The 26,678-nt window shown below is 46.8% G+C and overlaps 1 protein-coding gene across 2 annotated transcripts in view; it reads right to left on the bottom strand.

Annotated features, from left to right (window-relative positions):
* Positions 1-26,678, bottom strand: part of SEMA5B (semaphorin 5B) — a 403,624-nt gene that overhangs the window by 27,454 nt on the left and 349,492 nt on the right. For both annotated transcript variants that reach the window (XM_075070297.1, XM_075070298.1), the window contains exons 13-19: positions 20,530-20,647; positions 12,948-13,129; positions 10,023-10,166; positions 5,459-5,606; positions 3,799-4,024; positions 2,822-3,040; positions 56-226 (exon numbers count right to left, since the gene is read on the bottom strand). In XM_075070297.1, coding sequence (XP_074926398.1) covers positions 56-226; positions 2,822-3,040; positions 3,799-4,024; positions 5,459-5,606; positions 10,023-10,166; positions 12,948-13,129; positions 20,530-20,647 — 1,208 coding nt within the window. The remainder of the gene's footprint in view (positions 1-55; positions 227-2,821; positions 3,041-3,798; positions 4,025-5,458; positions 5,607-10,022; positions 10,167-12,947; positions 13,130-20,529; positions 20,648-26,678) is intronic.

Below are 26,678 nucleotides of genomic sequence, written 5' to 3'. Positions count from 1 at the left end.
TAGTGAACAAGTTAACAGGAAGGTGATGCATTTAATTTTAAGAATAATCTGTTACCTTTGCAGGAGTGTGTGTTGCAGAGCGCCTCCTCGGTGTGCAGGCCAATGCAGATATCCTCTCCGCTGGACGGCGCTGGGTTGGTACAGGTGCGGGTACGCTGGTAATGTCCTCCTCCACAGGTTGCTGAACACTGAGACCAAGGGGTCCAGCAAGACCACGAACCTTTTACTGAGGATCATAAGAAATAAAACGAAGACACACACACTGGCTTTTACTTCTCTTTCTCTGCTGAAGCTTGGGAGACCAACTGAGTCTTGACATCCTAGGCAGCCCAGCTCAACCTAATGAGCTCTTTCTGTGCCACTAGGAATAGAAATTTCCTGGTGCAATGTCTGTGACCAACGAAAGACAACTTAAACCAACAATGAGGTTAAACATGTTGTACTCCATAGATGCTGAATCAAACATATCTGTTATTCTGCTAGAGATACAGGAAACCCTGTATCTTAGAGTGCTCTAAAGGAAACAATTATTTTTCATGTTTCTTTGTTCTTATACGTGTAATATAGCCATGTTCATAATCTATTATTTACCTATTTCCTGACAAGACCCACTTCATCTGCGAGGAGGCTGAACTACCTAGATTTCTTGGAAACAAATAGCTGCTACAACCCAAACATTTTTAATGCAATAATTAGTCTGAGTTTGCGTAGCACCTTTCTTTTGAAGATTTCAAAGTGCTTTGCTAACAGTAAGTCTCAGTACAGCCTTGTGAGATGTGTAGATCAACCCCTTTTACAGACTAGAGAACTGAAGCACAGAGAAGTTACTTGACCTGAGGTCACGCAGCCAGTCAATGGCAAAGCTGAGAACGGAACCCATGAGTCCAGGCTCCCAGACCCACCTTCTGGCTACCAGACACTCTCCCCATTTTTCTCAGTTCCACGTTCCATTCCTTCAAATGTGATTCAGTGCAACATATACCGATATATTTATACACATAGAGAAAGAAGGAGGGAGGCAGAGATAAACCGATATAGGAACCATGCACTCAAAACAGTGTGCAATAAATCAGAGTAAAAAAGGAAAAAAGAAAAACTGCACAGGATGCACAAAAGGGCACAGCCATTAGTTAAAAGCCCACTGGGATGTTCCAAAATAGTAGTAAAAGCCGTCTTTGCAGAGTTCAGATTTTTAATTTTTATGGGCCACGTGGCTCAAATTTTGCCACTCTCCTTGTGCTCAGAACATTATGATCACATCTCTCCTGCCTACAAATGGCAGCTTTAGCTTTAGGGTTGCCAAGCCTCTAGGACTTTGTCCTGGAATCTCCAGGAATCAAAGATTAATTTTTAATGAAAGATTATTGTTGTATGATGAAACCTCCAGGAATACATCCAACCAAAATTAGCAACACCATTTAGCTTTGCCTTTGTGATTTTAAAATTAAGAAATATAATAAATGATACTGCTCATAATGATACTTAGCAGTTGTAGCAATTTCACCCCTAGGGCATAAAGTGTTTCACAGGAAGTAGCTAAATATTGTTACTGTTCAGTGGTGAAGTGACGGCCGAAAATTGTTTCTACAGGATGAAAAGGAGTGGAGTGGGAAAGCCCATGGACTATGAGTAAGGCCCTACTTAATTCACAATACTGCAGAAATTGTGGATCCCACAATATTAGGCTTCCCCTGCAATTTTGACAGTGGGAACCCCATCTGAACCAGCAGCTGACAGTGGAAGCCCCTGCTCTCAGCTCTGGGGTGCCGACAGTGGAAAATGACAGAAAAAGAATAATGGACCTTATTACCACAAATTGTAAGATCCATTACTACTTTGATACGATTCTCCATGGCTTGTCCGCAAGTCAGTAACAATTCTTTTAACAATCGTCCCGCAGTTCAAGTCAGGCCTTCACTATGAGTACTATTCTGGACCAGAAGTGCAAGAAAAACAGGAGCACAAACTCAAAAATCAGGTAACCTGGTACGAATACTCCCTGCTGGCCATGTAAGAAAAGCTAACTGATGTCGGGAGGAAATGCCCATGGTGAAGACATTACATAACCGGAAGAGGCAGGAAGTAAGAAGAAAACTGCTAACACAAAAAAATTGCCAAAACAAGCATCTCTGCGCAGTAGTAATCCACATTTGTTGTCCTCTCACCAGGGGTAAGGGCACCACACTGTCCTCTACTGGATGGAGCACTATGCCTGCACAAGTGTGCATTAGTCACCCTCTAGTGCAGTGTTTCCCAAACTTGGGACGCTACTTGTGTAGGCAAAAGCCCTGGTGGGCTGGGCCGGTTTGTTTCCCTGCCATGTCCGCAGGTCCGGCCGATCGCGGCTCCTGCTGGCTGCGGTTTGCTGCTCCAGGCCAATTGGGGCTGCTGGAAGCGGCGGCCAGTATGTCCCTTGGCCAGTGCTGCTTCCAGCATCTCCCATTGGCCTGGAGCAGTGAACTGTGGACAGTGGGAACTGCAATCGGTCGAATCTGCGGATGCGACAGGTAAACAAACCGGCCCGGCCCGCCAGGGGCTTTCCCTACACAAGCGGGGTCCCAAGTTTGGGAAACATTGGTCTAGTGGCTAGAAAAATGGAAGGTAAGCTACAGTGCTGCTCTCTAGAGCATCTTGGTACGTTGCCCTCTAGGGACGACAGAGGGCATCAGGCATAGCACTGAAGTGTGCACGTATCACAGGCTGCCCAAAGCTTATTTAAATACCTTCAAAAAAGTGATACAAGTTAAAAACAGACATTTAGAACTATTGAATCTTCATGAGAAGCGCACATAATTTTGTGGTGGAAAGAAATTATTTTTACCTGGGCAGGGATGTGGGTTACAATCTTGGTATTCCATCGCTGACCCCACACAGGGCAGGCCGCCATTTTTTGGCTCTGGGTTTGTGCATGTTCTCTTCCGGATCCGAAATCCCAATTCACAGTCCCTGGAACACGATGACCAGGCCCCCCAAAAGGACCAGCCCCCATTGATAATCCGTGCAGAGGTCTTACCAGTCTTTAGAAGATCGTCAACTAGAGCTTCAAGAAGCACAAAGACGACACAAAAGTGTTGATTTGGGGGCAGGGCTTTGCTTGGAAACAAACTCATTCCATATTCAGGCTCTGGGGAAGAATTCTGTGGAAACTGCATCCCCCAGCGGTGCTGGAAACCCACTGCCAACAGTGTGGCTCGACTGCTCCAGAGTGAAACCAAAAGGGAAATTCAAGGGAGCAATCTATTTTCCCTGTGTAAACCCAATGAAGTAAAAAACTAAGCCCACAATATTACAGGGGCAACAAATTGATGAGGGCCAGACTGGACCTGCAAAGCACTGACCTGTGCTACAGGCAGCACAGAGGTTCTCTGCCCCACAGGCAGCACCAGGAGGATTTGTGCTTTCCCCTTGGGCCTCCAGAGCATGCAGTGAGAGCGTACATGCCACAACTCAGGACAGCCCTCCCTGCTAGAGAGAACGGGTGAGGCTACGTCCCCACCTGCAGCATCTCAGCCCCCTGCGGGCACTAGGAGGAAGCGGTCCCTACACTCCCATAAGCACAGGGATAAGACTGTGTCCTCTTGACTCCAGGGGAACAAATGCTCCTTGCAGCCTCCCTGCATGGTGCTCTCATGCCAGGGCCAGTGACAGTTGGGTCTAGAGACTCTTGCCATCCCTGCAGTATGTGGTGGTGTCAGAGCACAGGTCAGCGTTTATTCATGACTGCGTTCCCCTTTCACCACCACAGAGGATGCAAAGCTGAGGTTGGCCTAGGGCTCTGGGCAAGCCAGCAGGACGTACAGTCAGTATCACAAACCGCCGAGCCGTCATTGGGGCAGAACCGACTCTCCGTCTTCTTCCTCCCAAACTGCAGCTCATGAGGATCAGCCAGCTGGGCACGGCAGGTGTAGCGGAAGCGCTGCTCTTGGCGGGCTCCATTCTGGGTGAGGTTCACAGGCATCCAGGGGGTCCAGGGCGTGTTTCTGCGCACCTCTGGGCAGCCCTCTGGATTGCAGGTCTTGTATTCCTACCAACCAGGAAAATCATTTCCCGTTACTACCAACTTGCTTATGGATGAGCTTAATGACTACAACACGTCTGCAGCACAGCTAAGAGGAAGGAATTCCTTTACATTCAAGAAACCAGAACGAAAACAAGTGGATCTAAGAAGGCATACACCTGAGTGCTCCAGATACAATTCACCCCATGCAGAAGGACAGCATGAGCCAGAGGGATTAACTGGGAGTTAACTGGTGCAGAGGCCTCATACAGGTCCTCAGCATGGGATGAATTTCACTCACTGAATTGTGGCCTATGTCTCCTTTGTTTTTGTTTCTTTGCAGATTGCAAGCTCTTCGGAGCAGGGAACAGGTCTTTGCACACATTTGGACAGTGCCCAACACATTTTGGGCAGGGACACAATGCAAGAAATAAATAAAATGAACTATAACAACAGTCAATCTCTGGCTGTGAACAGTAGAGGTACAATCCTGAAAGTTAAATCTACAGAAGTGCATGGCCCCTCATTGAAGTAAAAGCATTAGCCCATTCTCCAGCACTTTATATTCCAGTCGTGGCACTATCTGTTTACTTCTGAAGACGCTTTTAGAAAACCTGTCTTCTGATTTGGGTTTCTGACCTACACGGTGAAGTTGATGGGTCACAAAGATCCTCAGTCTGGGTCTGAGTTCCTACTAACTTTTGTAGAAGTTCTGTATGGGTGGAAAGCAAGGGGGTCCTGGATTCTGACAACCCCATCACCACCATGTTACAGGATGAATTCCAATTAATAACACTGAGTTCCTGTTTTTTAAAAAGAGTAAGGGAATTCTTTCTGGCAGGGGGATAAGAATATTCCTGCTTCAGGACTTTATATGAGTAGATGCCAAATGGCTTGTGAACAAAATCAGAGGTCCCTGATCAAATCTGGTTACACCTAGAAAAATCTTTCAAAAAGAAAAACCTTTCTAAAGCAAACTAATTAAAAATAGCGTGCATCCATCAGCTGACAAGCTGTGGAGAAATACAATGGAAATGTTAACCAGTGTATAAGCGGCAGGCTCATTAAATACACCTTCCATCGTCAAATGAGCGTGAGGCCCATTTCTATGGTATGTGCAGGGCTCCCACCAACTGCAAGAGGCTCCTCCACGGGAGTGAGATGTAAAGGAAAAAAAACTGCTGGAACGCTCTGAGTTTCCCAGACAAGTGAGGGCAAAAGGCCTGATCGAAAGCCAACTGAAGTCAGTGTAAAGACACCCCTCCCTCCTTCCACCCCGGCATCAAGTTCCATGAGCTTTGGCTAGCTCCCAATACAGAATGAATCCACCAACCTACCATTCTCCCCACCATCTTGTCTAGCAGAAGTTGCTCCTGGCATTTTTTACGAGCACAAAAAATGAAAAAATAAATACACGAGATCCCTTGTAGGCTGAATACAAGGCCTGTAAATAATACATACCACAGTGCAGCCTGGGCAGGTGTTGCCATTCTCACAGGCCCTCTGCCTGGAATGTATCCCTCCACCACAATTCGCACTACATTTACTCCAGGGGCCCCACGAAGACCAAAATATTGGTAATGGGCATGGACTGTTCTCGTTGCAGAATCTGAAAGAGTGTGGGCAAAGCACACAGAGAATCCCTGTCACTTACTAGAGCAGGGGTAGGCAACCTTTCAGAAGTGGTGTGCCGAGTCTTCATTTATTCACTCTAACTTAAGGTTTCGCGTGCCGGTAATACATTTTAACGTTTTTTAGAAGGTCTCTCTCTAAAAGTCTATATATTATATAACTAAAGTAGTGTTGTATTGTAAAATAAACAGGATTTTCAAAATGTTTAAGAAGCTTCATTTAAAATGAAATTAAAATGTTGATCTTACCCTGCCGGCCCGCTCAGCCCGCTGGTGGTCTGGGGTTCTGTTAATCTAGGCTGGCAGCGGGCTGAGCGGGGCCTGCGGCCGGGACCCCGGCTGGCAAGGGTCCATCAGCCAGAACCCCAGACCAGCAGTGGGCTGTGCGGGGCAGGCGGCCAGGACCCAGAGGGCTGGGGGCAGAGGGCTGGAGTCAGGGCTGAGGGCTGGGTATGTGAGGGGGTGTAGGTGTCACGGCAGAGGGGGCGCTGGGTATGGATGGGGGTGCCAGAGTCAGGGCTACGGTTGCGGGTGGGGGGGGAGAAAGGAGTCAAGTAGAGGGCTGGGTATGTATGAGGGAGGTACAGGCTCAGGGCAGGGGCCTGAGAGGGTGCAGGGCTCAGGGCAGAAGCTGTGGTGTGTGCGTGTGGGGGGGGTTGGGGATCAGGACTCAGGGGAGAGTGCTGGGTGACTGCCCCCCTAAAAACTCTCAACCCCGCTGCTCCTTGTCCCCTGACTACCCCCTCCTGGGACACCTGCCCCCCACGACCCCACCCCCTATCTAAGCCTCCCTGTTCCTTGTCCCCAGACTGGACTCTACCTCCTACCTGTCCCCTGACTGCCCCAACCCTCATCCACACCCCCATCCCCAGCCAGACCCCCGGGACTCCCATGCCTATCCAACCACTCCCTGTCTCCTGAACAGGACCCCAGAACTCCTGACCCATCCAACCCCCCCCGCACTCCCCTGCTGCCCAACCCCTTTCACACCCCTGCCTCCTGACAGGATCCCCAGAACTCCTGACTCGTACACCCCCCAGCTTCTTGTCCCTGACCACCCCTCCAGAGACCCCCCACCCTAATCCCCCCAGGACCCTCTTGCTCCCGGTCCCTCTGACTGCCCTGCCCCCTATTCACCCCTGCCCCTTCACAACCCTGGGACTCCATGCCCCATCCAACCCCCCCGACCCCTACCTCCCACGATCCCACCCCCCATCCAACCCCCCCTGTCCCTGCCCCACCCTTATCCAACCCCCCTAGCCCTGGGCCCCTTACCATGAGGCTCCACACAGAGCTAGATACGCTGCTCTGCGGAGCACACAGCCCCGCCCCTCCATTTGAGGGCGAGCATGTCTGCTCTCGCCGAAGCCAACGCTGCCTCGCGGGAGACGCGCAGCCCCGACCCCCAGAGTGCTGGCGCGCGGCAGGGCTCTAGGGAGGGGATAAGGTGGGGAGGGGGCCGGCAGCTTGTGCGCTCGGCCCGCGGTTCCGGCCCTGAGTGCTGACCCCACGGGCTGCCGTGCCGGGAGAGTGGGGCCATTTGCCCACCCCATGCGCATGGCTATGCTTCTGCTCCCTGCCCCGCAGGGGAAGTGGAAAGGGCAGAGGAGAGTGCGCCAGGCTGGGCAGGATTTTTAGTGGCATGCTGGAGTCCCGGCAGGCTCCAGCGTGCCATTAAAAATTGACTCGCGTGCCATCTTTGGCACGTGTGCCATAGGTTCCCGACCCCTGTACTAGAGGCATCCAAAGGACAGAGGCATATGGGCTTTAAATGCCACTCCCAAAGCAGGATCACAGCCATTACATACGTTTGGGGTGAAATTCATGTGCCGCCAAAGTCAAATTTGTGGGAAGTGTGGGCTTTGCTGGCACGCCGCACAGGACTGAATTTCACACTTTGCACTTAACCCAAGGTGATTAACCATTTAGGGGGAGATTTGCTAACAAGCTCAGCACCGACAGTCAGGGGCACATTTTCAAAAGAGTTCAGATCTCATTTGGATAGCAAAATCAATCTGATAAGATTTTCAAAAAAGCCATACCCCCAACCCACATGTGTCACAATGGTAGACGCTGGGTGCTGAGCATTTTGGAAATCTGGTCAGTATTTTAGGTGCCTAAATGGGAGGGAAGCTCTTCAATCTGTCCCCAGTTACAGGTGCTGAGCCCTTGACAAACTTTCTAATTGCACAAAACCGAATACCCTTGCCCCGCCCCTTCTCTGAGGCCACACTCCCCTCACTCTATCCCCCCTCCCTCTGTTTCTCGCTCTCCCCCACTCTCACTCACTTTCACCAGGCTGGGAAAGGGGGTTGGAGTGTAGGAAGGTGCGAGGGCTCTGGCTGGGGCCAGAAATGAGGGCTTCAGGGTGTGGGAGCAGGCTCTGTGCTGGAGCAGGGGGTTGGGGTGTGGGTGGGGATGAGGGTGCCGGCTGGGGGTGTGGACTCTGGGGTGAGGCCAGGGTATAGGGTGCAGAAGGCGGCTCAGAACAGGAGCAGGGGGTTGGGTGCAGAAGGGGGGTTCAGGGTGCAGGTTCCAGCTGGGCAGTGCTTGCCTCAGGCAGCTCCCCATCAGCAGCACGGCAGGGCTAAGGCAGGCTCCCCACCTGCCCTGATTCCACGCAGTTCCTGGAAGCAGCCGGCATATCCAGCTCCTAGGCAGAGGGGACAGGGGGCTCTGCACACTGCCCGCACCTGCGGGCGTTGGTTCCTGGCCAATGGGGAGCTGCAGAGCCGGTGCTTGGGATGGGGGCAGCGCATGGAGCCCTCGTGGCCAGCCCTGGACCTAGGAACCGGACATGCTGTCCGCTTCCAAGAGCTGTGCAGAACCAGGGCAAACAGGGAGCCTGCCTTAGTCCCACTGCGCTGCCAACTGGACTTTTAGTGGCCCAGTCAGCAGTGCTGACCAGAGCCACCAGGGCCCCTTTACGCTCAGCGTTCCGGTCGAAAACCGGACGCCTGGCAACCCTATGACAAAATGCTCTTTTGAAAATCTCACTCTTATTGATGTTTGGAACACAGGTAACTAGTGTTTGAAGTTGGACTGTACCTAAAAGCAGATTAATGTTGTTTCCTGTTTCCTCTTAAAAAGGGAACATCATATTTGTTCAGCTTTTGAATCAAACACTATCTGAATTTTAATCACTCCAGTCTTTAAACTTAGACCACAACTGCCATGCAGTCTTTAAAGTTCCTTTTGAATGGCCACAAATCAAGCCAACATGAAGATGTTCAGAGTCAAGAAAGTGAAATAAATTACCCTTCGCACAGTGAAAAACACAGAGAAACCTGTCTTAAGTTACTACTCAAGAGACCAGCAAAAATGTGCTGCCAAGTAGAAATGGCCTTTAATGAAATGTCAAAGCTAGAAACCACATGGGGATACTTCAAAGCATTTGCTTAAAGAGTGGCTGGACTCTGAGAAGTGATTCTGTGGAAAACGTACTGTGCATTCCAAATTTATTGTCTTTCAATGATTCTAGATCAGATTTCCTCAGTTTTCAAGTAAAAACAATGTTTTCTCATGCCCAACCCTGCAAACTCAACCTGAGATCTGAAAGTCAAACTGGGTCCTTTCTTTTTCACACATAATTACCATTAACACTGACCTAACGGAGTGGAGTTGTAATTAAGGTGCAACTGATGTGTACACTGACAAGAGTCAGTGTACACCACTGCCCTCTAGTGGGTGGAATCAGAACTGCTCAACTGAGTATCCTAGGCGTTATACTGCTAATAGAGATTCTCTTTTAGCACAAGAGATAGGATCATCTGTGTTTGGGGCAAGAAGATGTCAGTTCTATCCCTGCTACTATGGTGAAGTTCTGAGAAACCATGGCATGCAGCATGGTGGTAACTGAAGACTTAGGACTTGTCTTCACTACCAGGGAGATCAACGCTGCTGCAATCAATGCAGCGGGTGTCGATTTAGCGGGTCTAGTGAAAACCCGCTAAATCAATAGCAGAGCGCTGTCCGGCCGACTCTGGTACTCCAGCTCCCTGAGAAGAGTAAGGTGGGAGAGCATCCCCTGTCGACACAACGCAGTGAAGACATGGCGTTAAGTCAACCTAAGCTACGTTATTTATGTAGCTGGAGTAGCGTAACTTACGTCAACCCACCCCACTAGTGTAGACAAGGCCTTAGGTTTTCTCAGGCTTGTTCCAATATAGAGGGTGGTTAATGTGGGTGAGCTAATGCATCTTAACTCTGGAATTCCCTCACTTCTATGCACTTGACTGGTCAGCCCTAATGTTGCATTAACACTAGCGCTTAGCATTTCATCTACGTTAACTTCAGACCCATCTTTCTCGCTGCTATGTATTTATAGCCTGGAAAGTGAATGCACTGCCCTGGATGAAACACCCTCTAGAGTTTGGGCTGTGAATGCCTCTTACCGCTCTTCTCTGCTCTGTCCAACACAGACCCTGCCCCCATACCGCGGAGCAGGGTTGCTGCACGATCTCTGACGGACCTGAAAGCCAATCCCACAGGAGGTGCTGCACTGGGCCCAGGCGGACCAGGGTGTCCAAGCTCCATTTCTGACAGAGACAAAGGGAGGGGGCAGATGAGAAAACAAGATATTTGGGTTAATTACAATTCTTTCCGTTTCATGCTATACTCAAAGGCTTAGGCTGTAAAGTTCCTAAGGGGCAGCCCCACTAAATCACTGTGATACACGACTTCTAAAAAGGCCCAAGCGATAGGCCCCAAGTGAGGACTGGGATTTTCAGAAGCACTCAGCCTTGGCCTAACTTGGCTCCAACTGAAGTTGATGGCAAAGCTCCCATTGACTTCAAACAAAGCAGAATTAAGCCAATGCTGAACAATTTGAAAGTCCCACGTGAGGATTCTCTGAGTTTTCTGTGATGTTACTGTTGATGATTTCCCTTTTCCTTCAATCCCATTCCTCTATAAGTCTCCTTGACCAATCCCCTCCATTATCTCTTTACCTTCCTTCTCTAGTCAATATGCTCACACAAAAGCAGACCCCAACATTTGCATGTTAAAACCCAACCCCATTGCATGAACTGATCCTCCCTCTAAATGGGATTCAGGTGTGGTAAGTCCACAAAACCAGCTCTGCCAGTGCCCAGGAGTTGGGAAGACTACCCCACCTCAACGAGGGCATGCTGACACTACAGATTTGCTATAACTTGTGTTGCTAACTCAGGATTTTATCATGAATCCTGTGATATTTGGTGTTCTTCTTAAAGCCACAGCTCCTGGAATCCTGCTTTTACATGAGAATTTCAGCTTTCAGTTAAAAAAATTAATATCATCTACCTTTCACGGAAAGCCTGAAAATTTGACCTTAGTAGGACCCTAGATGTGCAGAAACCAGACGGCAAATAAAAACCCCCAACATTTATTAATTTTTAAAAAAATCTCATGATTTTTAACCCCAATCTCACAATTTTGGGGGCCTGATATACGATAGGGGTTGGTAACACTACTACATCATAAATCTCAATAGGACCAGGGGACAGAAGAATTAGATTATGGTCTTTCATGTGCCACAGATTCTCATCTCAGACTGAACCACCAGATAGGCAACCATCTCTCTCCCTGAAGACCTCATCTCAATACATTACTGTTTCTAGCCCAGCAATTTCATTTTGTAAAAAATGCCACTTTCTGATATCTACAAAGAAGCGACTCAAGTGCTCTCCTGTTACAGCCATGTTCGAAAGCTGAGCTGGAAAACAGATATTACTTTTCAAAACCTTTCCTAAACTATTAACACTGCTGGCAACATGTGCGTTTTAGCCTGGCACCAATCATGGTACAGGATGAAAGTTAAAACCCAAGTTGCCCTGAACATTTTTTTGTGTTCGTTATCAGCTCTTGCCTTCTCTGAGCAGCCCGGCTTCAGAACAGTGCTGGATATCTCCTCCTCCCCACATAGATGAAAGAACGAGAGATCCTTTTATATGAAAATCTTACTCTTCCATGTTTTAACGCACTTCTCACCTGCCAGTCCTCAATCCAGGAGAGGTTTTATGCAAAATCTTAAAAGAGAAAAACACTACAAGGAGGATTTTTGTTGCTGTTGTAGCAGGAAAAGAATAAATATATACAAAAAATATTCCTGATAAAAATAACACTTCCCTGCCATCAGGTGATTTGTATTCCAAGTGGAGAGGAGCCTTAATAGCAACAAAAAGTTTCCGTTTTCAGACTTCCAACGCCTGCTTTCTAATAAAACCCATCTTTAAACATCCTGCTTTCTCTCTGAGGAAATATCCCAATGGCATATGAAGTCAATTAAAGGAAATTCTAGGGCTTACGTGGATGTAGGATGACCAGATGTCCCTATTTTTCAAACCCTGCTGCCTTCCTATGTTTTATGATGGAATACATATTTCAGCCACTTCTTACAGGCTGTTCCCACCACTTTTCCCGCTGGACCAGAGCCTATAACGTGAGCGATCCTGAAATGCTTGTCCCTCTGGTGGGCCTGACATCAGTCACTGACAGAAAGGGTCACCTCAATACGAGGCAGCAGAGCAGTGGCAGGAATGGCTGGCTCTGCTGGGTAGGCAGCACAGCTGGAAGAATAGACTGCAATTAAAATATGATCCTTAACAAATGTAGCTGATTCTTTTCCTGCCAAGAGAAGGGCTGAGCTCGGGGGAGGAGGTGAGGCCGACTCAGTCTGAGGAGTGTTTAAAGAGGGGCTGAGGTAGATTAAGATCCATGATTAAGTCCCATTGATTGCAATGGGACATAAGCAAGTCCTGTCCTGAATAGGGACACTTTCTTAGGTCTGCCCATGTCTCATGCAGACAGCCAGCACCAATCCCCTGCGTGGCGTGATGCTGATGGTTCATTAACTCAGGGACCCCGGCACACAAAGGAGGCACCTGAACTCTCCCGTGCAATATACTGTCTCTCAGCCCCCTCCATTTGGCCACACTTCCAAGGCTAGAAACACAACACTAGTGTGCTTGGCACATTTTAATCTTCACAGCACGTTCAGTCATTACCTAACTAAGCCTCCTGCCACTGCACTGTCGTCTCACTATTCCCACTATACCGCAGGGGGAAAGTGAGCCCCAGAGAGGCTAAGTCCAACATTTTCCAATACATCCACACACTTGGGGGCCTCTCAGCTTTTGGGTGCCTCACTTGACACACATTCAGTCTGTTTTTCAGAGGAGTCCAGTCCCTGCAGCTCCTATTGACTTCAAATGGCGTTGCGCCCACTTACCCCTTGGGCCAAATGTGGACCAGAGACAAGACGATACCAGTGGAAACATAGGTGAGGAGACCAGACATTTAGGAACCACCCTGTTCCTCTCCCAGCCATGCAGAGGTACCTTGAGCAATTTGCAATCTCAATCCTGGCCCCTTCGCAGCTGCGACCCCCGCAGCGAGGGCGAGGGCTGTCACAGGACCGTGACCTGCACATACAAGAGCCTGTGCTGTCCCCATCCGAATGCTCACATGGTTGCCACGGGGACCAGGGCCCCAATCTCCCATTTGTTGTCAGGTTTTTCACCTAATTTAAAAAAAAAAAAAAAAAAGTGACTACAGAGAGTTTACATTACTGGAGACAGCACCACAATAGACATGGCAAACAAAGCTGCTGAGAGGATTAAGATGCAGCTTAGACAGGCGCTGTCTGTGCCTGTGAGCGGGATTCAAAAGCTGGGGTTATTTTCAGACAATGCTGAACCAATATTTACCCTCAGAATTCCACCCTGCATGCCTAACATGCATATACAAGCAGCAAAGCTCCCTCAGGCTACTACCGCATCCCACAAGAGCACTGTCTGCCTACCTCACAAAACTGCCACACCTTCAGATATCATCTCACACTGCCTCAACCTGGGAGGCCGAGTCATGGGCCAGGAGCCCACTGTGCTAGATCTTGTGCAAGCACAGAACAAAGACACAGTCCCTGCCCCAAGGAGCTTACAATCTACGGATAAGACAAGAGACAACAGGTGGATATGGACAGATGGGGAGTACAAGTGAGCAATGAGACAATATTGCTCAGCATGATAGGCAGAAGGCACTGCCCACTAGCACCCTAACCACTGTCTTCCTGTGTTAACAGTCCAAAACTCCACCGTTTACTAAAGTACTGCTGCAGTGTTTGAGATTGTTCCCATCAAATTTATTATTTACATTACTGTAGCATCCAGCTGAGCTCAGAGCCCCACTGTAGGAGACAGTCCATCCCAAGTAGCTTACGATCTAATTAGATAACACAGGCAAAGGAGGAGATGAAACAGACACACACAGATAAGTGAAATGACTTGCTCAAGGTCACACAACAGGTTAGTGGTAAAGCAAGGAATAGAGCACAGGTCTCTGGTGGCCAGTCCAGTAGCCTTATCTAGTAGGCCGTGCCACTCATCTCTAGCAAACTCAAATATATTCAGCTTTGGGGCAAGTGCTGCCTTTTCATTCCATGTTTATACTGCACCTAGCACTATAGGCTCTTGCTCCGTGACTTGGGGATTCCAGGCAATGCAACACAAATAAATAATAATAGTAATAAAAATCAGGGTAATCATGTAAGTGCAAAAAACTGGAAAAAGGGGAACGTAGCAGAGTGAGCACCCGCTCCAGCCCTGAAGGGGTTGGAAAAGCCCTGCAGAGGGCTGGGGCTGGGGAAGGGAGCAAAACCCCGGCTGATTGGGGGAAGTGGCTGCAGCTGGGGTCATGCCCCAAACTGAGCAACTAGGCTTTATAAGGCAGCCAGGGAAGTCAGAAGCAGCAGTCTTTCTCTGTTTGTAGAGGGAGATGGGTGTGGCTCCAGAGGGGCTAGAGACAGGGTACCTGACTGGAGCAGGGTTGGGGAAAGGCAGAGGAGCTGGAGAGTTCCAGCCTGGGAAGCCCCAGGCTGCAGCCTAGCAGAAGGCAAATAGGTACTGGGGGTTGCAGAGGGCAGCCCAGGGGCAGGCAAAGGCAGCAGGTCCAAACTCAACCTTGCCAGTGATGAGTAGGCTGATACTGCAGTCTGCCCCAGGGCGTGGGGGCTAGACAATGACTAGCAGTAGCCATATACTGAGGCAAGGGGGGGTAGTGGGTGTGGGTTCCCCAGGGAGGGGACACCCTAAGACTGAGGGGTTACTGCCAGGGGCAGTGCCCCAGATAACAGGGCAGCAGGTTTGGGAGGAACACAGGGGCCAAGTGGTAGCAGGGCACCGGCCTGCAGAGGGTGCTCCAATGGCTGGAAAGCTAATTCCCAGAGATAACCAGCAGGAGGTGCTGCAGGGGTGAGTCCTGCATGCTTACAGGGAAGTTTCCGGCTGGGACTGAGATGTGTGAGAGGTGGGGTGTCAGTATCTGCTCATGTGATACCTGGCTTGCTGTTAGTCTCATGGTGTCAAATTATCCTACAAATGAAAAATAACCTTGCATGTTGGTCATGAATTATACTTTAAACCAAAAAAAAACCTAGGCACAATTATTTAATCAAACAATCTTCCTATTTAAGTTCAGTTCTGCAACCATTCCCATCCCCCAACCCTTCTCCCGCTCTTTCTTTTGCTACAGGAAGTTGTGCGTCTCACAGAGGCTCCTATGTGATGCAAAGTGAAGCCAAGGGCCTTGTGGAAGAGAAATGAGTTTGCTGAGCACGGTTGTCCTCCCCACCACAGTTTGGTTTGCTCTGCCAGTGCCACAGTAATAGACCTGTGCTCTTCACCAACTCCAGCCGGACCCAGCAGTCAGGATATTGCTGCTCTTGGCTGCACTAGCATCTCTCTATCTAGGGTAACAGAACAGAAAAAGCAGCGGAAACTAATTCTGTGCAGTATGTGTGCTGTGACCTCCGACAGGGGATCTACATGAAGTGAGGCTGCTATAAGGGAGGCAGCATGGCACCCTAGCCAGCCATGGGAGGAAGTGTAGGGGCCTTAGAGGTGCCAGTGTCTATAACCGTGCCTGAGATCCACTGGGTTCCCAGTGCCACTTTTTGAAGATGTGCAATTTGTGTGTTGTCTTGAGCCTACAACTCCCTTGCAGCTTCCACAGAGACAGCCAAAACTGAAGGGCTCTGACAGAAGTGTGGTGGGACAAGACGAGAGGGAATCAGAGAAATGTCCCACCCAGAGCTGCACAAAACTCTGCAGCTATAGTGAAACTACCAATAAAGGCAACATGGAAATAGGTCTTTGTGTCTCACTCAAAGAATGATAAGAACGGAACAGACTGGGGCCCTGGTTAACATCTCGGGCCAAATTACTAAGCCAGATACAGCTGCAAACAAAACCAACATTGCCATGCTTAATGTTTATCCCTCTACAGCTTCAAAGAGTTCTACAATCATTCTGAACTAGCTGTCACTACCCCGGCGACGTACGCATCTTTTCCTCAGCTTTACAGACAAGGAAACTGAGGCGCAAAAGGTTAAGTGACATGTTTGAGGCCACACAGTGAGTCAATTGTAGAATCGGGAGTAGAACTCTCTCATGCCTCCTCCCCCATCTGGCCTTACGTTAAGCTTTAACTAGGCACTTTTGAGAGCTGTCATCATCCCCCTCAGTCCATCTAACAGCCTCAGCAACCCGCAGCAATGACATGGAAGTAATTTAGATCTGTTACTGTGCTCGTCGTATTGTGGCTAAGGGGTTTCAAGCATCTGTTGCAAACCTTTGTTTTCAACAGATTGTCATTCAGCAGCAAAAATTCATTCTGGGTTGAAGGTTACCAGGCAAGATGTCCCAAAGGACTACATTATTTTTGGTTGATGTTGTGATTTTTAAATACAGACGTAAAATTAATACAGCTTGGGTGTTACAAAATTAGAAAATTAAGAGAGCTACTTTCAAACATTTGATTCTGGATTTTTATTTTTATTTTTTTGCTTTTCAAAAGTAAAAATCCAATTATTGGATCATGCTGTTCATTTTTAAGCCAGAAGCCTCTGCTGATTTCCATGAGGAGTTCTGCTTAGAAATCAATGGTATGATATGGCCCATTGCTTCAGTTTTTAAAAATAAAAAGCTGATAAATAATTATTGGCTCGTAATTGGTACTGGGAAAGAACCCAACATTTAAATAAATAAACAAAATGGCTGAAATGTTGAGATTTATAAACATGTCACGTTGCAAGTGTGGCAAGTTTTTTTCTTAAGAAATTACATATGGATTATTATTCCATCCTTAAATTTGTAGTGACATTTTGAAAAGAGCAAGCTCAGAAATTTGGATAAAAAAACATGCATTGATCTTTTCCAGAACAGGTCTCTGTGGTGGCTCCTTTGTAGCCATCATATAAACAAAATACATTTTAAAACCTCTGTAATCAAATACGCCTTTGAAATTATTACACGATCAGGTAAGAGAGTCCTTGTTAATCATAAATAGACCCACATATGCAGAAGGGTCCAATTCTTCACTGCTCACACAACTTAAATGTCTCACTGAGTTCAAGGAATACAGAAACAGGCCCAAAAGCAGCGGTGCTCAGAATCCAAGCTAAAAATCCAGACTGACCTGTTTTTATGCAAAGCAGATAATTTTGGTGTATAATCAAATATTATAGGTGGGGATGGTAGCACCACCATAGTTGGCAAGTATAATAGGCCAGGGGAGGCTAAACCTCCCCTGACTCAGCTGCTGCCATGAGATATCTGGACTGTAGTGGCCTCACTTGTACCCAGCCTCTTCCTGACCCTGTTTCGCCCCTTCCCCAAGCCCTGTCCCCTGCTATCTGGGGAGTCCCTTTTCTTCTCCTCTCCACTCCTCCCTCAGGAGGTCCCCCATTGATTGCCACGTCCACCTTCTCCTTCACCTCCTCTTCCCCACAAGGCCCCACCGCCCTGCATCCCTCTTCTCCTCCTCCCCCTCCCACCCGCTGCTCACTGTGTCCCTGCGGGTGCTGGTGCAGGAGGGTGGAGGAGAGAACGGATGCTGAGAGTGTGAGTGGGGGGGCCTCGCAGGGGAGGGGGCATATGGAGAGGAGGGAAATGGAGAGCAGCAGGGGCCTCATGGGGGAGGGGGTGGAGGAAAGGAGGGATGCAGGGAGCCTCATGGGGGGCAGAGGAGAGGAGGAACGAGGTGAGTGGCCGCACGGGGCGAAGTGGGGATGGAGTGTGGGCGGAGCTATGGGTGGAAGAGGTGGGACAGGAGCCAGCCTCCTTAATGGGAAACTTCACCCACTGCCCATGAGCACCACCTAATATTAATGCTGCCCAACACTTCTCAGTATAAGACCCCGTTTTCAGTTCCATATAGCTTTGCCAAACTCAGCCATTTAGGCTGGTTTTTTCCATGACAGGTATTCACCTCAGGCTAGGGAGAAACGCATTGTTCTCCCTATGTTAAAAATTTCTGGTGTCTTTTTCTTTCAACAGCTCTGGTGTCCCCAAGATTTGGAACAGAGGTTTGAAATTTGGCAGAGAGATGAATCAGGGATGTGCCTTTTGCTGTCCCTAGAGAAACGGCCAAATTTGGCCAAGTTATAAGCCTTTGAAAAAAATCAGTTTGCACAAGCTTAATAGAGACTTCTCTTAGATTTTCGAAGCGGAATTCCATGAAGATTGTATCAATGCTGGGAGGACAAAGCAGGACTTTCTCTGCCTCTGTTGCCCATCTGTAAAATGGGGAAATCACCCCTTTCCTCACAGAGATTTTGTGAAAGTAAAGTCATTAGTGAATCACTCAGATCCTACAGGGATAAGTGCCACAGAAAAGCTCCTGAGGAAATTAATCATTCTCTTTCTAGAGCAGAAGTTGAACAGAGTGCAGGGAACGCATTGAACAATGAGGAGAAAACAAAATACTGAATAGTTGCTCATTAAATGAGCACTGTCCATACTACACAGTGAATCAGGCAGCAGTCCTGTGGAAGAAATAGTGCGTGATCGTGTAATTAAAGACTACCATAATGCATACACGCAAAGAGTCTGAATCAATGCTGCACTGGCAACTTTAATTATGGTATTTTCTAACTTCTGAGTGCTTGACTTTGCAACTTGAATAACATTCTTTTAACGCAGCATGTGTGTATGTATAATTTATGATTAATAAAAATGTTTGTTTATATAGTTCCTTGGATAGTACTTAATATAATACTATGGATCAAGTACCTGAAACCCAGTGAGATAAAAATCTGGATTCTCCAAGATGCAGGAAGTAAAATGAGAGAGATAACAGAGAGGCATTCTTCACAAGGCCAGGCCTGTTAACTTCAGTGTCCCAGCCAAATTCTGACTTGGGTCACTGCATTCTATTTACCTACATACCACTGCATTTTAAATGGGTAAAACATTCTTCTGCTTACTGTAATGTTATGCTCGTGCTGAGCAAGGTGTTTACCATGCACTTAAAGTTGAGTGTATGCTTCCGTTCATTGCTGAATCAGGGCCTTAAATCAGCTGTTCCATTCCACATCAGAGACTGATATATTGTGGGGGAGGAGTGAGAGGAAGTGATTTCTGTAATGTATGTGGCTTTTAAAGTACTTGGAATGAAAAGTACTATATTGATGAAAAATTAATAATAAAAAACCTAAAACTATCTGCATATTAAATTCTAATGCAAAGGTGAGATGAATGTCCCTAGGAGCACACAATATTCAGAATGCTCCTGAATATTCTGTGCAGCTTTTATAACCTTGAAACAATGATCTGGAATTGCACGTTCCCCAATGTTCGCCATGGCGGACGTGTTTGAACGAGAGGATTAACACCTCACACACCTATCAACAGACACAGGCATCAGATAGGACGAGATAACAGCTTGTGCAATCAGGAAGCACCACACTAGAGGGTTATAAACACACAAGCCTCTGAATCCAGTGGTGAAAGACTTAAGCCTGCCAAGTGGAGGATGGATTGAAGTAATGACTAATATTTCCTGGGAAATCTTCTGAGAAGAAAGATAGATAAGAGAAATAAATATCCCAGCACCTCCAGACATAAATAGCATATTGAAAGCATAACCCACCCAGCCTCTTCTCAGCCTGCTGTAGTTAGCAGCATTAGCACGCTAACTGGCATTAGATAACAATGGAGGCTGAAGAGAAATCTTTTATTTTCCACATTGCAAGGTAATCAGAGTAGTTCTCTTTCCTGCAATCTTATAGATATGGTTCAAGCAGCAGGAATTAACGTGGCCATGAAGCTTTCAAAGACTGCAGCCATGAACTGGATATGGTAGGCAGAAAGTCAGCCAGTTTGGTGGTTTGTTGCAATGACATTTCAGAGACCACAACAAGAACAGAAAAGTATTCCCTTTGAGTGCCTTAACCTGTGTTTGAATCCTGCTCAGATGAGTGGAGGGTTACAATTTCATCTCTCTCTCATATACATACACACACACGCCATCACTCTTCCCTTCTACTTGCACTTACACATGCATATAAAGTTCTCTCCACTTTAAGGTACAATCCTATCACTCTCTCTCCTTCATGCTCCCCTGACTCTAGCATTCTCCCTCCCTTTTACTTACACACACACACACACACACACACACACACACACACACACACACACACACACACACACACACACACACACACACACACACACGATTCTCTGTTTATGTTCAGCCTCTTTCTGCTACTCCAATAGAATATAGCCCAGCACAGGGAGTTTCTCTGGCCAGCACAGAGTTGTCACAAGAGTTCTATGCCAGCTCTTGCTTCCCAGTCCCTCACATAAGGTGTGTGTCACAGATGAGTTGGGACATGCTGGGCAGGGCCAGAGAACATAGACTTCAGCTATTCTCATTTCCCAAAGAGAGCCGAGAGAAGTAGTGCATAAGTTAAAGCAGCCTTGAGGCTGCTCTGACTTAACTGGGGGTTTAGGAATCCCGCAGCAGGACTCAGAGACCCTAGAGCATAGAAATGTATGTACTGAGCAATGGGCTGACTATAACGTGTGCGCGTGCGCTCTCTCACACACACTTTTCTACTCATCTGTTTAAATTTCCACTTACCGGGCACTCAGTAATATTCTGAGTCCATAGGCTCATGTTGGAGCTGTCCTCAATGGTGGTGCATCGTTTCTGTTTGTTATCCCAGCCACAGTATGGGTCCCTGGCTCCTAGACATTCCCTGTGTGAGCAAACAGAACAGATTAGAGCTCTTTAAGATTGGCCAGCTCTAAGAACCTATATTAAAGTGCAGTGCTTCTATATGACAGCTGTCAACTGCAGTGAACCTCAGCAGAAGAAACACATTTCTTTTAGGCAGTACTTCACCTGCTTGCAACGAGAGAACAATTGAATAACAAGGGTGACAGGACACAAAGCAAATATCACTCATACAAACTGTAGATTAAAAACCCAGTCAGTCACTCTTTTGAGGCCTAGGGGGGAGAAATTGCAAATTTTAGTCAAAGAACACTTGTCATTGAGATATCCTTGTGCCCCCTAGTAATCCTTCACCAGGCCAGATCTCACACAAAGCATCCTCTGTGAGCATGTTTGCTGACACTATGTCCCTCCAAAGGGGTTAGACAAGCAGAATTAGCCAATGGGCCAGTAATAAAGGCTTTCTATTAGTCTTGGCCTTTGTCAGGACAATGATTTCATTTATAATCCTAACATCAAGATGTCAGTTTGGAAGAGTCACAGCAGAACATTATTTCTGAGCCTTTGGCTGCTCTGAACACTGGTGCCTTCATTTTCCTGCCAAACCCATATTGACAGCTATGTGTGTGCTCCCATTCTATGAGCTGCTAAAGAAAACTAACTATGGCTGCCACCATCACTGGACAGCAAAGGTCAGTGATGAGACTGGTCCATCTTGGGCTGTACTGGTTACTCCCCTTATGGATTCCTTTCAAGTCCTTAATTTTCATTATGAAAACGTAATAGCACAAGCCACAGAGAATATGGACATGTCAGGGAGAGAGAGAGAAAGAAGAGGGAAGATCAAAATGAAAAGGGTTTGTAACACCATTTCTTTATTTCAGTGACCCATGCTTTGCTATCATTCAAACTGCTGCTTGGCTCTTTCTGAAATCCCCAAAAGATTTCAGAAATGCCAATTAAATGGTAGCATGAAAGCAACAGGAAAAATCCAGGTGAGGCAAATAAAAAGGAAGATAACGAGATTCATTCCAAGGGTAGGTATCAGTATGATAAGTGAAACATCAGAAAAAAAATCAAATGAAATGAGATGTGAAGTATTCCCAGCCAGAAATCTTTGAAACCCTATTAGACCACAATCAGCTGCAAATGAAAAAGGATGTCCCTCAAGCACAGCTGAAAACACTTGGATGCAGCACTAGTCCTACTAATTCCAAAGCAATTTGCCCAAAAGCAAATGCTTGATTCTTTTGCTCTCTGGTACTGGTTTTTTATTACTTAACAACTCTCTAATTTGCTCATATGGTGCAGAAGGGCGTCTGTTTCACTAAAGATTTAAACCTGGTAAACAACAAGCAATGCTGTCTCTTGGTTGTTTTAAAGGAGCGATTTAGTGAACAAGTTACAATGATTCTCCATTATGTTTTCCTTAAACTGCTTAAAAATACCTGAGGAAAAGGTATAGATCATTCTAATCCAGCCCAAAGTAGTAAAGGGCTAGGCTTTAATGTAGAAAAAGACTTGAGATCCCTAGCCCAAGGACACTGAAGGGTACATATGTGCTGCGGTGCTTACTATTCTGGCTAAGAGCCCCATCCTACTGTTTTGGCTGCCCATCCTGTTCTAATCCACACTATGGGGTAGCATTCACTTTCACAGGAAGTGCTTGTCTGCCTTTTGCACTTCAAAGGCAGCAGCTCCTCTCTGGGACGGTACATAGTCACTGAGCAAATGCAGAGACTAGGAAGATGCCTGCCATTTGCTCAGACCTCTAGGTAATCTCAGCATTTCAGGAAGAAACTGTGTGGTTTCTGGAGGAAGTGAGAAAAACACAGAGAAGAAGAACAAAAGATTCCTGCATATAGCTGTACAGATCTCAGCTCATCCTTCCAGACCTTGAGATGGAGCACATGTGGTTGCTTCTGACTGTGTAAAGCTGGTCCCCTAGACACTCAGCAAACAGAGGCAGGTCATTGTAATTCGTAACAGGGATGGCTATTGTGAGCATCACCCTATTACAAATACACAGTTTCTCTGAATTTAATTTATAGGAAAACATGTGTTGCATAAATTCAGAAAATAATCTCCATATGTTCTATGCTGCAGCCCACAGCCACTCTGCAGGCTGTAATATATCCCAGTTAGGCACTGACCACTTTGCTGGCACTATTATACCGTATGTCATATAGCTAATGTGCTGCTCTTGGCTGAGAGCAGCAAGCCACAGACCCTTAATGGTGCACACAGTGAATCACAGCCTGCCATTCTCTTGCCTCTCTCGCTAAGGGCACAGCTGATGGGCAATCAGTAACTGAATCACAGGACCGGTGCCTACATTGTAATGCCAGGCCTTGGTAAAAGGCTGACACTGTGCGTGTTAACATGAGCTATATCTTGTGCTAGGTGCACACACTGGCCTCTGGAACATGACTAGAACAAAGTGTCATTTGCCTCTCTCTGCCACTTACATGAGAACTGGACTCTATTTGGTTAGTAGAACATACATGGTATAATTTAATAATAATCATAAAGAACAAGACATTTCCCCATCTCAAGGCTGGCTCCCGTGACCAACTGAGATCTAAAAACAAAACAGCTGTGCTGTCAACTTCACTTCAAAATTCAGAATCCATCTGGTTCAATTCTCGTAAGAAACCTACCAACTGACAGTGATATAATTTAGGTTAAAGAGAAATGTATTTACTTAGACACAAGTTGCTTCATTTTTTTCTTTTTATAAAAGGAAATGGAAAGAGCATTACAATACACAGTACAGCAAGAGAAAATGTCTGGCTAATGTGTTAAGTAAATACTTTCAAATCCACATTTCACTTAGAGTTTTGAAAAATGTATTCCTATTTTATAAATAATATAAAAACACACACTCAATACACACACAACACGTGTACATATACACACACACGCACACACACACACCTATACACAGTACATCCCCATTTATCTGAATGGGCTGGGGGACATCCAAATACTTCAGATAAACAGGCTTTCAGACAAACAGAAGTGCTAGTAACTAACATCAGGCTACATGGGAGGGACACTGTGGCTTTGGATAACTAGGATTTTTCGATAAAGGGAATTTGATAACTGGAATTATACAGTACATATACACACGCCCCAAAATGTTACATAAATTGTATTGAGAAAACGACAATGTATGCAATAAAAAGACGAATTAGACACCTTCTAGACTGCAGACTCTGACATAGGGAGTGTCATGTGCTATATGTGCAGTGCCTAGAAAAATGGGACCCTGATTTGGTTGAGGCCTCTGTATGTTACTATAATATAAATGTTAAGGATCAATAATATCTCTACAATAGTCACCATTAGTAAATCAGCATTTGCCACGCCATGGTAGCTAAGACACCACAGTATTTCCCTGTATTTAGAACAGGAAATACATGTGGTAATGACATACAAATATTATCATGTAGCAGTTATATTTTGATGCTACTGAAGTCAATGGGACTTTTACCATTGGCTTTATTGGGGCCAGGATTTAATCCCGTATGCTGACTCTTTAATTCCAAACAGTATGTAGATTCTTAAAGTGACTGATTAGAACAGCCTCAAAGAGCAAAATGATACAATATCATCTCCTCCCTGCCCTTTGCCATCACAACTCCCACTGAAGCAACACTGCCAGGGAATCAATCCACTAGTCCCCGACTCTGGAAACTCTCACTGTGGGCCTTCTGGAGCACAGCAGGGAATAGTGATTACATTAATCCTGATGGTACTGCCCACTGACTTACTTGATGAATTCCCAAAGAGTGGGATGTACATGAAGAGTAAGATATTGCTGACAGCAAAGCCACCCCCCTCCCCCGCATTAGGACCCCTCATGCAAATAAATAATTGCAAAATGTTCACTGAGTCAGGAAAATACCTCTCCATGTACAGCTACTGGGCTTAGTTTACGATGACAGGGTATTTGTATCAACAGTGATTCACTTTAGTTCATTGGCTTGCAATAAATGTCTTATCTGGTGCCTAATGGCATATACTGAAAACCCCCAATTTAGAAACAATTCTGCTGGTATCTCCTGCACAGGGTATTTTGTCGCTCACTCCCTGCTTTCACTCACCAAGGACATTTGCATGAAAATAGGATCTCCTCCTTAAGTGTTCACCTGCTGCCTGCTGTTCTGGAGCCATGGGACTGTTAGTTGTTGAACACCACAATAATCTCCACAGCAATGAGTTAGGATAACACAGACAGAGGATTAAGGCTCCAGGTGGGGAATCAGGAAGTAGGATTTGATCCACAGAACACTACAGTCAACAGAAAAATTTCCCCTGCCTCCTGGCCCCATTTCCCATCACCCAGACCCAGCCTCCTGGCCTCTCTCCTCAATTGCCCAGGCTCTGCCTCCCACTTTCTCTCATCACCCAGGCCCCGTCTCCCTCCCCATTCCACATCACTCAGTATCTGTCTCCTCTCCTTATTCCATAATTACCTAGGGCCAGCCTCCCATCCCCACTCCCAGTCACATAAGGTCCATGCAGCAGCGGCTTATTGGGAAAGTATTTGTGAGTTTTTACCTCCTTACAATGCTGTTTAGCATCTGAAAACAAGGAGGAGAAGCCAGCATTGTGTGAACAATCGTCTCTGTGCAGACCGCGGCAGGAGAATTTTTCTCTTGCAGAGCAGTGAAAATGAGGTGGCCCTTCAGAGTCACTTTGTTGTTGCTGTTGTGGGCTTTGGTTTTAGGGGAATGAATTTACCACAGACTGTCCCAAAATACGAGTTAAATGACCCAGAAAAATATCTGACCTGTGAACACAGTTGTTTTTTAAAGGGAATGTTTATTCCAATGTGCACCTTTTGAAGCACTGGGGATGCTTGCGCCCACACACCTCTAAAGGCCCCTCCCCTTAACCCAAGGGGTGGAGCCACTGGACCCAGGCTTCAGTTAAGTTTAGGGGACAAAAAATGAAAAAACAGGGATGGGAATGAAGGTCACAGGTATAAAAGCAGGAATCCAGAGGGGGACACCATGCACAGAACCCGGACACCACCCACTGCTCTTGGAAAGCAACTAGGCAGCCAGTGGAGGTGGCCAGAGGAACTCTACTCAGAGACGTGACTTGAGGGAGGATTGGAAGTAGGCCCCACAGCCGCAGAACACTCTCTCCCCCGCCCCCCCAATCTAGCTTCCTGCTCCAGGTATAGTGGATGGCCATTTTGGCCATGGTCAAGATGACAAGGAGGTCTTGTGACTTTCTGGGGCCATGGATAGGGTGTGCGTAAATCAGGAGATGTGGGGAGAAGTGCAACCAGAATCAGAGGAGTAAGCTCTGGAGGAGCTGGAAGAGGGGTTGCAACCAGGTACACTTGATTTAAACATGTGCCAGGGTCTCCCTCTCGCCACAGAAGGAACAGGTATTAGGGGAAGTCGTGAACCGTGCCAGGTACGTGGCTGTGAAAGAGCCACCAACAAATCTCCCTGATGGGCCCTGGAGCCAGGGTGGAATACAGACTAGCCCACCGGGATTCCTCTCCCTCCTTAGGTATTCCAATGTGCAGTGCAAAGCAGCAGCAGCAGCCCACTCAGGAACTCATTTACAAACTGAACAATCTCTCCCTTAAAATCTTCATTAAAGTTTAAAAGTCTGCAGTTCAAAAGTTTCCAATCCAGCCTCTAATGTGCTGATGGCACAAGACAACTCCATCTTTTGGTCAGTTTTCCCTGACAGATAAAAGCTTTAGACTGTGTAATAAACAGACCTTTTAAAATCAATAGAGCAGACCCAAGAGATTAGACTTTGACAGGCCAAAGGAAAGCAAGAATTACTGTAACTTCTGTCCTCTCTTCTGATTCTCATGGGAGAGACAACAAGCAAACGTGCTCTTCTGTACCAAGAGTCTCAAAACAATCACATGGCATTTACACTAATAGATATTCAGCTAAGGCTCTCCAGCAATTCATCACAATGCTCTTGCTCTCCCCATGCCCTTCCTCTCTATTTCCATTTTCCTCTTTCTCACTCCCTTTCTCTTTACTCTGCAAGTAAATGCAACTAATTCT

Source organism: Chelonoidis abingdonii, chromosome 10 (genome assembly GCF_003597395.2).
Source record: "Chelonoidis abingdonii isolate Lonesome George chromosome 10, CheloAbing_2.0, whole genome shotgun sequence".
Taxonomy (NCBI): domain Eukaryota; kingdom Metazoa; phylum Chordata; order Testudines; family Testudinidae; genus Chelonoidis; species Chelonoidis abingdonii.
Note: the sequence above shows the minus strand (reverse complement) of the source record. Positions and strands in the feature narration are given on the sequence as shown.